General features: G+C 41.0%; 1 protein-coding gene across 1 annotated transcript in view; it reads right to left on the bottom strand.

Moving 5' to 3' along the window:
* The window catches only part of LOC139447650 (cleavage and polyadenylation specificity factor subunit 5-like), a 49,803-nt gene that overhangs the window by 23,084 nt on the left and 13,499 nt on the right, over positions 1 to 13,220 (bottom strand). Inside the window, exon 6 of the mRNA XM_071229077.1 lies at positions 12,797 to 12,911. Coding sequence (XP_071085178.1) covers positions 12,797 to 12,911 — 115 coding nt within the window. The remainder of the gene's footprint in view (positions 1 to 12,796; positions 12,912 to 13,220) is intronic.

The raw sequence follows: 13,220 nt of genomic DNA, 5'->3' as shown, positions 1-13,220 counted from the left end.
GCGCCAAACTCTTCTGACACATCCTGTCGATAGAGCCCCTAGATGTGCTATTTCGTATCATTATATAGATACATCATGACAGACTGGTTTCTTGTCTAAAAAGTGCCCATCAAAAGCTTTCTCTCCTAGCATAAGCAATTAGTGAGCGCCATCTCCCCATGCTTTCTATAAACAACATGGTCCTACCCCCTCAGCAATCAATCAGGTGATGTCTTTTTACAAAATCCATCAAAGCGGCGGAAACAGGCCGGGGAAGCAGCTTTAGGATTCAACAATTTCTTGTCTAACTGAGAGAACGGGCGAAAGTCGACAATATATTTTAGCTCCATCACCGCTGTCTGGAAACAGAAAGCTAAGCTAGGCCAGGCACGAACAACATGAACAACTACACATCCCGTAGATGAGAGACTGGATGGAGTTCAATGCTGCAGTAACAACATTCCCAGTACATCATCTGTAAATAATCCAGTCTGGGCCAGACAATCAAGTGACCAAACACAGCAGCAATGATCCACACCATTTGGTTCAATGTCATGAAAAACAGCCAAGTAGCCAAGTCCGTCCACCCAATCCCTGAGAGTCGGATCTTATGAGAATAGGATACCGGGGCATGGTCAAGATATATCCAGACAACTATATTACATTCATACATTTCAAACTAGAAAACAGAGCTCAATCTATAACCAATTCCATGTCCTCACAAAATTAGCCTTATAAGAGCATGTCAAAAATGTAAAAACAATCCATTCGTCTTATTTCAGAATTTCAATGGTCTCTACAGTTCACGATACTCCAAGTCCCCGTAGCACTTAAAAATCCCCCTTTAATTAATTTCAAGTAAAAAACAATATAAGTCAAAACTGTAAATCCCAGAGGCTCCATCTGTTGTAATTAACGTCAACTTTAACCCTGACATGCGGCCCTATTCCCAACAGACTTTACATCAACGCCAACTAATTCTCACAACATTAAGACGACATCGGAGATGTCCACACAAATGATGAGCAAAATAAATCTGTCCATCCATTTGTCAGGGGGAGCAATTCCTGCCCCTCCGTCTTCATCACTAGATTCCAGACCAAACACAGACTTGTGACGAACCTCGGCGGTGACTGGCAGACCTAATGTCAGGGGTGTCTCTTCCCTGCCGGACATCCACCGAAGCTCCAGACTGTTGATCCGCTGGTTTGATGGTTGTAGAAATAAATCACGGGGTCAGAAAGATTTATTGAGTTCTCTGTTCAGGCTATGTACTGATCACGGGGATGACAGGATAATGAGATTGTCCGTAGACAGTTGTGTTTTAACTAAATTCAGGCCAACAGACGACCGTGCCCTGAATTCTTTAAGTGAAAGAGAAACTTCAAGTTTAACCAAACCTTACACGACTGAAAATATGAATAATTCAAACAAGTTATTATTTGCAAATTTGTACCTTTTACATCATAGACATTTTGTTCCGGAGCGAGTAAATAAGTACCGATTTTATGGCTTTTTGTAATATTCCAGCAGTATCATGGGGAACACCAAAAATGGGATCCAAACATTGTGCCCATGTGGGAATTGAACCCAAGTCTTTGGCATAACGAGCGAAAACCTTAACCACTAGGCTACCCCACAGCCCCCATTTTGCTTTGGAAAGTGTTATAACCATTATCTACAAAAAAAAACACTTTAAAAAACTTTTAATAAACTTTTTTCTTTGTAATTTGTCACAAACCAATTTCTTTTCTCTTTGCTTCCTGCCTGCTTTGTATTATGCTGACCACAAACGTTTCACCTGGTTTGAGGTTACAGGTAATAGGTAAGGCCATATCAATTATGTGCAGCGACTTCTGAACATAGAAACATCACTGTCTCAGGCTTGTACTTGATCATGTTGACTACCCTATCAACCCGTAAAAACAAATTAACAAACTGTTTAATGTAAATTTGGATCCAATTCTTAATATATAAGAAAATAACATGTACTTTTAACATTTTCTTAAATAATTACGAGATTAACCCTTTTTATTACACTTCGGGGAAGTTCGTAATCAGGAGTGATATGTAGCTACAGAAACGACTAATATAAATTAATTACTGGCGTTTCATCACTGTATGGGTGGGTTCCCTTCATAGTTGATTGGATCCAAGACTTGATGAAACACACACATAATTGAAAGTGCTACCAAACATTCGTATCACATATGTAACAATCCTACCATTATTATCAACACAGTGTAAGCAGTCTTTCATTGAGCTGAATATAATCATTAAATAAAATCCTCCATTAGCTTATGTATGTTTATATTTCATACTAATAACGTTGTCTGAAATATTGAAATAGGCGAGCTACATCCTTGAAAGGATGACTTGCTAGGTCAGAAGTTTGACAGGAACAGAGTTTGGACATTGTGCACGACACTGACTTCTGTACTGCAACTTGATCATGTTGAGAAGTCAAAGTGAAGACATTTTCCAAAAGAAAATAAACCTGCATTTCTGAAATCTAAGGATGTAACATATGAGACGACGAACATCATTAACAGCTTTTTTAATTTAAAAAAAAAAGAAGCAAAAAATGTTTCAAATTCATTTCATCACAAATTTGAAAAATATTAATATTTTCACACCAAAATCTATCACTGCATATCAAAGACACGATAGCTTTCAAACTGTCAGAAGGCAAAATCTGTCAAACACCACTTACGACCACCCTTTGCTTCAATTAACGAAAACTCTGACACCATGTCAGGAACAGTGCTCCATCTAAATTACTGCGCCGCAAACTACGACTGTCACATGATATCATCTGACCATTACGTCCATCCCGTAATGGCCATATTTGCTCACAAGGAACATCTGGGAATGAATCATGAACGAAAAAGAAAACACTCGGCAACAACATGGACAAACAGGGACGTCACTTCGATGCCAAACCAAAATATTTACAGCAGCCCTCAAATGGAACCGATGTGAGACAAGCTAGGCATCTTTGTCCTGTCGCACACAATAACGCTGATGACAGACACTTCAGATTGAACATTGTCATAACTACATCCAAGTCCCCAAATGCAAACATCCCTGACAGATACAATTTTCTCTCTAGATGAAGACAATCACAAAATTTCACCAACTTTGAAAGAAAATGAGGAAAGCAATGAACTTTCATTGCTGTCAATATATGCATCGCCGTCCCAAAAAATAATAATTATCATCTCCATGTGTTGAGTGTTACATAATATAGTTTGCACAGAAAAGACAAATGTAAAAATGGCAACATTTCCTTCCAGTACCATGGTCACTGAGAAATGGGCCAAATTTCACATCACTTGGCGTATCTTTACAAAATAGATGTAAAACACTGATAGAGGGCCCTTGTAGCTGGATGCAGCGAGGCGGTGGAGCATGCCTGGTATATACCTTGACCTACAAAACTACAGGTCCAGGAGACACCACAAGTAAATCTCAGGGGTCATTTCAGAAATGTGTGGGTCTTGTAAAGAAATAAAATAGGGTAGTGTTGTACTGTAAGATTGGATCTTTACTTTAATTACAGGTCATTTATGTTTCTTGTCAAGAAAGAGTGAGTGAGTAAGTATGGTTTTACGCCGCTGTTAGCAGTATTCCAGTAATATCACGGCAGGGGACGCCAGAATTCTTGTCAAGAATAGGGTAAACTGAATATTGCTGCGAATCCCTTCTGAGTCAATATAATTTGTTTCCGTCAAGATTTGGGTGCAATGATTATTACTGTGCATCCCTTGGGATGAAACATATATTTTGTCTTCATTCTCTTCTTACATATGTGTGTACTGGACGTACATTTCTGCATCGTGAAAATCCTGGCATACCAAGAAGACAGTGAATCATGACACTATCGACTGTGATACTGACGCTCCTTCAGTCTGGCCCGTTATTCTCTAAACCCTGCATTCCTGCTAAGGGACATTACCTCCTATCCTCATTACCTCATATCCATGATTTGTTTATCTAAAACCTCATCAATACAGACATTTCATTCAAAGGGGCATCACTCTGAGAAGGGTCCACACTGATACTGGATACCTTAATAATACTAGAATTCATTGATCTAAGTATGATAAAGCATTTACATACAACCTGGCACATAGGGTAAATAGGAAAGTTACCTGTGGAAGTATAGCTTTACATCATATACAACCCATTTTCATACAACAACCTATCTCTTAAACTAAGCATTCTACCAAATGTTTTGATTAATAATTTTCAGCCTTAATGACTAAATTATAAATCCCCAAATCTCTCATCTTATGGAAAATAAATTATCAGTGCATGGCCAAAAAAGAATTGCAAAATGTCAACAAACTTCCTTATTTCAAATCTGACCCACAAAGAAATGCTATGATCATGACAAAAATGTCCTAGATACATGATAATTACTTTAAAATATGTTAGTCCAAGAGGAACATTTTCTTATTAATTAATCAGAAACTCAAAGCAATAAGTCAAATGATCTAAAAAAAAATATTGCAAAGCAGATGCTGCAGACAAAATAAATTCAATCTGTCTATGTAAACATCAAACACGAAAAGATTAGACAAACATCACATTAAGAAATATTACACAGCCTAATGACGCTGCCTCAGATTTGATTCCAGAAACCTGACTCTGACAATGCTGTCTCGTGCAGGAAGACGCATTGTTTTCTTTGATCCTTCCCGTCCAAGGGACACCACTCACTTACATCCTGCATGTTCGACAATCACAATGATACAGATTATCTTAGACCTGCAATGTGCCCGTTCATCCAGCCACGGGGCAATCCGAGGCAGTCCTCCCCCTCCGCAACCTTACCCACGAGGACAATGGCCGACATCAAAGCAGACATCTTCACAATGAGTATTGGTTGTGCTGAGGAATCACACAGCACAATGGGCAAGAATGTGAACCTTATATTACAAGTTCTGGAGTATTTTCTGTAAGCAAACAGATGCATCTGTTAAAGCAATCATGGTGTTGTTTTGCGCATGGAGAGGCCTTACAGTGGGCTGTTCAACAGTCTGTGAGTCACAAACTGCCAAAAGAAGAAAATGTCCCAAGTTTCCTCAGAACAATGCCGGGAAAAGTAAACAAAGCCTACCAATGTTCCCATAATTACAGTCAAATTAATATCCTTTTGGGGCTGTTTACATTGGGAATTAATGAATGACGTAGCAGTATGGCATTTAAATTCAACTTCAACGAGGTGTTTATTTTTCAAAAGATATGTTCAGCAGACAAATCAAGATTGATTTTAATGACAAAGCATATCAAAGGCCTCTGAAGATTGGGGACTTTTCTTGTAAGCAAACAAAAACTTCTGAAAAAGCAACTGCTCTGCTATACAATTCTATGATGTTTAAACAGCAATAACGGCACCAACAGCATAAATCTGGCACCATTTTGTTATTTGTGCAACATATACTATCAGGCCTTGCAATGAAAACTGACAGACTGCAACAAAATACTGTCACATGTCTACAATACACAAGGAATCAGCAACATAAAACAATACACATCTAGAATATTCCACAAGAATTTCAATTTCTGTCTCATACCACAGAGTGAGTGAGTAAGTATGGTTTAATGCCGCTTTTAGCAATATTCCAGTAATATCTCGGCGGGGGACACCAGAAATGGGCTAGACACATTGTTCCCATGTCGGGAATCAAACCCAGGTCTTCAGCGTGACGAGCGAATGTACCACAGAAGTGAAATGATATAAGATAACCGAAAATTAGTACAAGAAGAAGTTCTTGCAATAAATCTTCACTCTTGACTGATCTAATGGAGAGTTTGGGGTAAAACTGTAATCCTGAAAGCTTGGTGACTATGATATGGCTGATTGCAGTAACGGCATGGATTGTTGCTCATGCTATCAGTCACTGGTTTGCCTGGTCCAGACTCGACTATTTACAGCATGTCATATTACAGCTGTAATATTGCTGAATTAAGAAAAATGCAAGTGATTCTATAGCATTTGATTGGCTAACCAAGCAATTTGTCTTGCCAGGGAAACATAATAGGTGACACCAACAACTGCTTCCTGACTGACTGATAATAAAATCGGTGGAACTTGTGTTGCATTATTGCCCTTACAATGTCACTGATCTTGTATAGTTGTCTACGGTTATTTTGTGTTAATGAGCAGTCTATGAAGTTAATATTCATACGAATTGACTTCAATGTTATTACTTTTATGTAGTTTGTAGCTCCATCAATGCAAAACATATTAGAATCAATTCTCACTCGCACAATTCTCACTCACTCACAGTGGAAAACCAGTTAAAAAGGTATTATTCATACTCTGTAGTTACTGTGTCCATCCAATCCCCTCAATCATGCACAAGGTGCCCCATACATCCAGCACAAGGTGCCCCATACATCCACGACAAGGTGTCCCATACATCCACCACAAGGTGTCCCAAACATCCAGCACAGTGTGCCCTATACATCCAGCACAATGTGCCCCATACATCCAGCACAAGGTGCCCTATACATCCAGCACAATGTGCCCCATATATCCAGCACAGTGTGCCCCATACATCCAGCACAATGTGCCCCATACATCCAGCACAAGGTGCCTCATACATCCACCACAATGTGCCCCATACATCCAGCACAAGGTGCCCCATACATCCAGCACAGTGTGCCCCATACATCCACCACAGTGTGCCCCATACATCCACCACAATGTGCCCCATTCATCCAGCACAAGGTGCCCCAAACATCCAGTACAAGGTGCCCCAAACATCCAGCACAAGGTGCCCTATACATCCAGCACAATGTGCCCCAAACATCCAGCACAAGGTGCCCTATACATCCAGCACAAGGTGCCCCATACATCCAGTACAAGGTTCCTCATACATTCAGCACAGTGTGCCCCATACATCCACCACAATGTGCCCCATACATCCAGTACAAGGTTCCTCATACATTCAGCACAATGTGCCCTATACATCCAGCACAAGGTGCCCCATACATCCAGCACAAGGTGCCCCTTACTTTCAGAACAATGTGCCCCATACATCCACTACAAGGTGCCCCATACATCCAGCACAATGTGCCTCATACATCCACCACAATGTGCCCAATACATCCAGCACAGTGTGCCCCATACATCCACCACAGTGTGCCCCATACATCCACCACAATGTGCCCCATACATCCACAAGGTTCCTCACACATCCAGCACAAGGTGCCCCATACATCCAGCACAAGGTGCCCCATACATCCACCACAATGTGCCCAATACATCTAGCACAAGGTGCCCCATACATCCAGCACAAGGTGCCCCATACATCCAGCACAATGTGCCCCATACATCCACCACAAGGTGCCCCATACATCCAGAACAATGTGCCCCATACATCCAGCACAAGGTGCCCCATACATCTAGCACAATGTGCCCCATACATCCACCACAATGTGCCCCATACATCCACCACAAGGTGCCCCATACATCCAGCACAGTGTGCCTCATACATCCACAACAATGTGCCCCATACATCCACAACAATGTGCCGCATACATCCAGCACAATGTGCCTCATACATCCAGCACAAGGTTCCTCATACATCCAGCACAGTGTGCCCCATACATCCACCACAATGTGCCCCATATATCCACCACAATGTGCCCCATACATCCACTACAATGTGCCTCATACATCCAGCACAAGGTTCCTCATACATCCAGCACAAGGTGCCCCATACATCCAGCACAATGTGCCCCATACATCTAGCACAATGCACCCCATACATCCACCACAAGGTGTCCCAAACATCCACAAGGTTCCTCATACATCCAGCACAGTGTGCCTCATACATCCAGCACAGTGTGCCTCATACATCCACAACAATGTGCCCCATACATCCACAACAATGTTCCCCATACATCCACAACAATGTGCCCTATACAGCCAGCACAGTGTGCCTCATACATCCACAACAATGTACCCCACACATCCACTACAATGTGCCCCTTACGTCCAGAACAATGTGTCCCACACATCCACTACAATGTGTCCTATACATCCACCACAATGTGCCCCATATATCCAGCACAAGGTGTCCCAAACATCCACTACAAGGTGCCCCATACATCCAGCACAATGTGCCCCATACATCCACGAGGTACCCCATACATCCACTACAATGTGCCCTATACAGCCAGCACAAGATGCCCCACACATCCACTACAATGTGCCCCTTACGTCCAGAACAATGTGTCCCACACATCCACTACAATGTGCCCTATACATCCAGCACAATGTGTTCCACACATCCAGTACAAGGTGTCCCAAACATCCACAACAATGTGCCCCATACATCCAGCACAATGTGCCCTATACATCCACGAGGTGCCCCATACATCCACTACAATGTGCCCTATACAGCCAGCACAAGGTGCACCCAACATCCACTACAATGTGCCCCTTACGTCCAGAACAATGTGTTCCACACATCCAGTACAAGGTGTCCAAAACATCCACAACAATGTGCCCTATACATCCAGCACAATGTGCCCTATACATCCACTACAATGTGCCCTATACAGCCAGCACAAGATGCCCCACACATCCACTACAATGTGCCCTATACATCCAGCACAAGGTGCCCCATTCATCCACAAGGTGCCCTATACATCCAGCACAAGGTGCCCCATACATCCAGCACAAGGTGCCCCATACATCCACTACAATGTGCCCCTTTGTTCCAGAACAATGTGTTCCACACATCCAGTACAAGGTGTCCCAAACATCCACAACAATGTGCCCCATACATCTACCACAATGTGCCCCATCCATCCACAAGGTGTCCCATACATCCACTACAATGTGCCCCTTACGTCCAGAACAATGTGTCTCATACATCCAGCACAAGGTGTCCAAACATCCACAACAATGTGCCCTATACATCAAGCACAATGTGCCCCATACATCCACCACAATGTGCCCCATCCATCCACAAGGTGCCCCATACATCCACTACAATGTGCCCCTTACGTCCAGAACAATGTGTCCCATACATCCAGTACAAGGTGTCCCAAACATCCACCACAATGTGCCCCATACATCCAGCACAATGTGCCCCATACATCCACAAGGTGCCCCATACATCCAGCACAATGTGCCCTATACATCCAGCACAAGGTGCCCCATACATCCACTACAATGTGCCCTATACATCCAGCACAAGGTGCCCCACACATCCACTACAATGTGCCCCTTACGTCAAGAACAATGTGTCCCACACATCCAGTACAAGGTCGATTCAAATGAACCCTGAGAGAGTTTGAGTGCCCAAACTGAAAAAAGAATGTGTGGGTTCTTAAGTCTACCAAATGTCAGCGTTTTAAATCGATTTGGTTTCATTTTTTTACCATTCAATTAAGAAATTTAGATTTGTTCAGATGAAAACCCAGACAGAACACAAATATTCAAACAACGTAATGATGCAGCAGTATTTTGTGGCTGACAGAAGTCCTTGATTATATTCATATTCCAGATTCAGATCAGACTTAAGTTGCTCATAATATCAATTACTAGATTGTCCAGACACGATTATTTACAAGCCACCGTCACACTCTAGAATATTCCTGAGCACAGCATTAAACAACTAACAAGTAGGTGAAAAAGAAATGTATGTGCCCAACCCACCCCAGTAGAAAGTAACTGCAATGCTACTGATGCCGAGTGATCACAAACCCTGGTGATCCGCAGTCATTTGATGGCAGAGAACACCACACTTGGCCATACAGGCAATAAAAGTAGGACCCAGACAGCTTAATGTGGCGTAACACTGACTCATTAGGCTAAAATAAAATGGAAACGTTTCTCGGGCACCGGTGTCTCTGTAAATCCTGAGTGTCCGTCATTTTAATTGCAACTAATACAATAGTTTTCAAATTTCCTGCATCTAATAAAGCATACCCTGTTATCCATATAATGATATGCCTGACAACAGGAAATGTATTACAAGGTAAAGTTGAGTCTGTGCCCGGATGTGTTTTGAATTCTGGTCTTCAGTTTTGTTTTCAATAAAAAAATACAAGAGTCATACTCCCCTCCTAACTTCTTAAAACAATGTTCACTAACAATTGTGTATGCAGCCTTATGTTGGATATTTCAGCTTTGATGGCCAGCCAATAAAATACTCTATTTTATTATTTGGTAGGTTATAAATTTATAAAAGTAAACCGACTTCTAATGTTCTACCACTTGTCCAATCTGGGCCAAGCCCTCTGCAGCTCCAGATAAGCAGACATGGACGGGTGCCATGGCAACACCTGCTAGGAATGGCACAGTGGTTGCAAAATCTGGTGCCCCCCAAAATGACTTGGAAAAGTGCTTTTGTCACAGAGCTTAAAAACAACAATAACATGAGAGGGAGATGCAAGTCTGGGGCCGACTGGTTCATGAGAAACAAGAAACTAGTTTCAACAAATTTACTTGGATCAACCATTATTTCAGTTCTATGAATAATATATTTAAGAAGTGTATTCTCATGGCATATTTCAAGTGTAATCAGAGCAGTTTCTAGATAAGGGCCTTATTGGTGTATGTACAGCTAAACCAATAAAAATTAGGAATGAAATTAAATTCGAAAGCATACTAATACAGTCATGAATACGTCCTACTTTTTACCTTAGTCGTCTCTTTCACTTTTAGAAAATGATATCGGTCTCCAAATATACATCCACACTTGTATTAGATGTAGATAAAAATCAACATGTGTGGGGATTTCCTCACTACGTCATACAGGAATTCTGAATGCGAGGCCAATCGTTAAGCAGTTATTGTATTTTCTTATACGTGATTGGCTACTATTCAGCGACGATAACTCTCGCCACATATTGTGACCCTGCTATTTAATCTTAACCTTTTATGACAATAAATGGCATTCATATCTGGTGTTGTCTACCATACCAGAGATGGTGGTCGTGGGGTTTATCCAATGAACTGTTTATGTGCCTCGTTGCGGCAGGAGTCACACTGGTCAAATCAAACTTAAAGACTGCACAGACAAATCATGCAGCAGGTATACCCATGGTTAGAGCGTTGTTAGCTTTACAAAGCGTTATCTACTCCTCAAAATGTCAGAGTCAAAAGCAAAGTTACAGCTACATTGATATCTACATAACTTGTTCAAAATAAACCTGTCAGTCAAAATGACACGATTTCTTTCATCGCCAGCAAACCAACATGTTCAACACAGTCATTTATATAAGTGGTTAAATATTGATGCTAGTTATGACTGGTTGAGAATTCTCCACCTAAAACATGGATTGCAAGACGAACATCTTTCCATCAGCAAAACCAATGGATAAACTATCAATATCAACATACTCTAAAACTCTGAATCATAAAGTGTGTTGGCAGATTGTCCCAGAAAAGCCTCCTTTACAACACATGTATTCACGACTATCTTGGTGTAAGGGAGGTAATCCCAGCAATGCCAATTACAATCCCTCGCAATGCAGTAAGAGTTATGTCCCTTTCAAACTGTCAGAAAACATAGGATTAAGATGTTTTTAAAATCAAAATCATCATACGCTTTTGGCATGTGATATCTGTAAAATACCAATTTTACTCAAATCAGAATTGTATATAGGTTGGCAGCCTCACTCTAAAGCTGACAAAACAAAACAGTATTTATCTTGGAAATAAATATACTAATGGCTCAAAAATGGTTGTGGTCATTTCATTTGATGGCAAGAGTATTCTACAGATGCTTTTTGCCTGATGAGCTTTATCACCAATTCTCAATTTAGATATGCTGATAGGAGTTCATGATTAATGATAAATGATGTTTGTTTGTTTGTTGTTTAACGCCGCACTTAGCAATATTCCAGCTATATGACGGCAGTCTGTAAATAATCAGGTCTGGACCAGACAATCCAGTGGTTGATATCATGAACATCAATTGAGTCTCATCATAAACGAGTGTGGACCAGGCAATCCAGTGATTGATATCATGAACATCGATTGAGTCTCATCATAATCGAGTCTGGACCAGACAATCCAGTGATTGATATCATGAATATTGATTGAATCTCATCATAAATGAGTCTGGACCACACAATCCAGTTTTTGATACCATGAACATTGATCCACACAATTGGGATCGATGACATGCATCAACCAAGTCAGCGAGCCTGACAACACGATCCCGTTAGTCGCCTCTTACGACAAGCAGAAGGCCCAGATCTTCACAGGGAATAATAAATGATGACATTTATGACAATCTGAATTTATTCACTGCATACACAATCTAACCTCATTTTTTGCAAAATAAAATTCCAATTTATTGATTCTCCAATACTTATGGTCAACTTTTGTCCGGAAGGAATGGGCCACTGTTCAACACTATGTTGTATGAAGGCTTATATGAAGGCTTTCATTATGGGCTGTGGATGGTATTCATTTCAAACTAATATCATCAACACGTTTCAACACTGAGAAAACATGGCCATTGATTCCACCACCATTCCTGCATAGTATCAATGAAATCCACCCTTCCACAAAACTACATATCAATAAATGGACTTAACAGTATGAATAGTGCAAGCCTGTTTCACAACAGGAAAACAAAAAAGTGAAGTGATTCCGACCAAACAACTGACCTTAATCATTTGTTAAATACATTAATATTTCGTTTCCACTATTTAATCTTTTGATCTTTGTGGGATTTCATTTTGAAATATTTTAATAAACAACATCATGAAGTCTCAAAGGTGGTTTTGTAAGTTCTGTAGTCGGAGCCGCATGCGCCCAATGGTGAACACTGACCTGCCCAGAGCTTGTGGTAAACTTGAGATGATGGGACCGTAGCCTGCTGCATTGTCATACAACTCAAACAGTGGTGCTGCGACAAGCTTGTAGTTCCTAGGTACTGCGAATAAAGCTGACAACAAAACCGACATCAGATAACAGACACCAGAAATAAGACATAAGACACCAGGCAGGCTGGGCAATAGCTATCTTAGTGTCGGTAGCCAATATGGACAAGAACACTTGTTTGTTGTTTGTAATTCTACCACGAGGTCAGCAATATTCCAGCAAAATAACAGTGTCATAGTGTCTGGACAGACAAACCAGTGGTTGCAACAATCCACAACAATCCACACCATCTGCAGCTAAGAGTAGAACTTTCCACAGATAAAAAGCTTTTTTTCACTTCAGAAGAGTCAAAAGTCTGTCTGTTTGTTTGGAA

This window comes from Haliotis cracherodii, unplaced genomic scaffold (genome assembly GCF_022045235.1).
Source record: "Haliotis cracherodii isolate W230 unplaced genomic scaffold, xgHalCrac1.p SCAF_10, whole genome shotgun sequence".
NCBI lineage: Eukaryota > Metazoa > Mollusca > Gastropoda > Lepetellida > Haliotidae > Haliotis > Haliotis cracherodii.
This window is presented reverse-complemented; position numbering and strand designations above follow the sequence as displayed.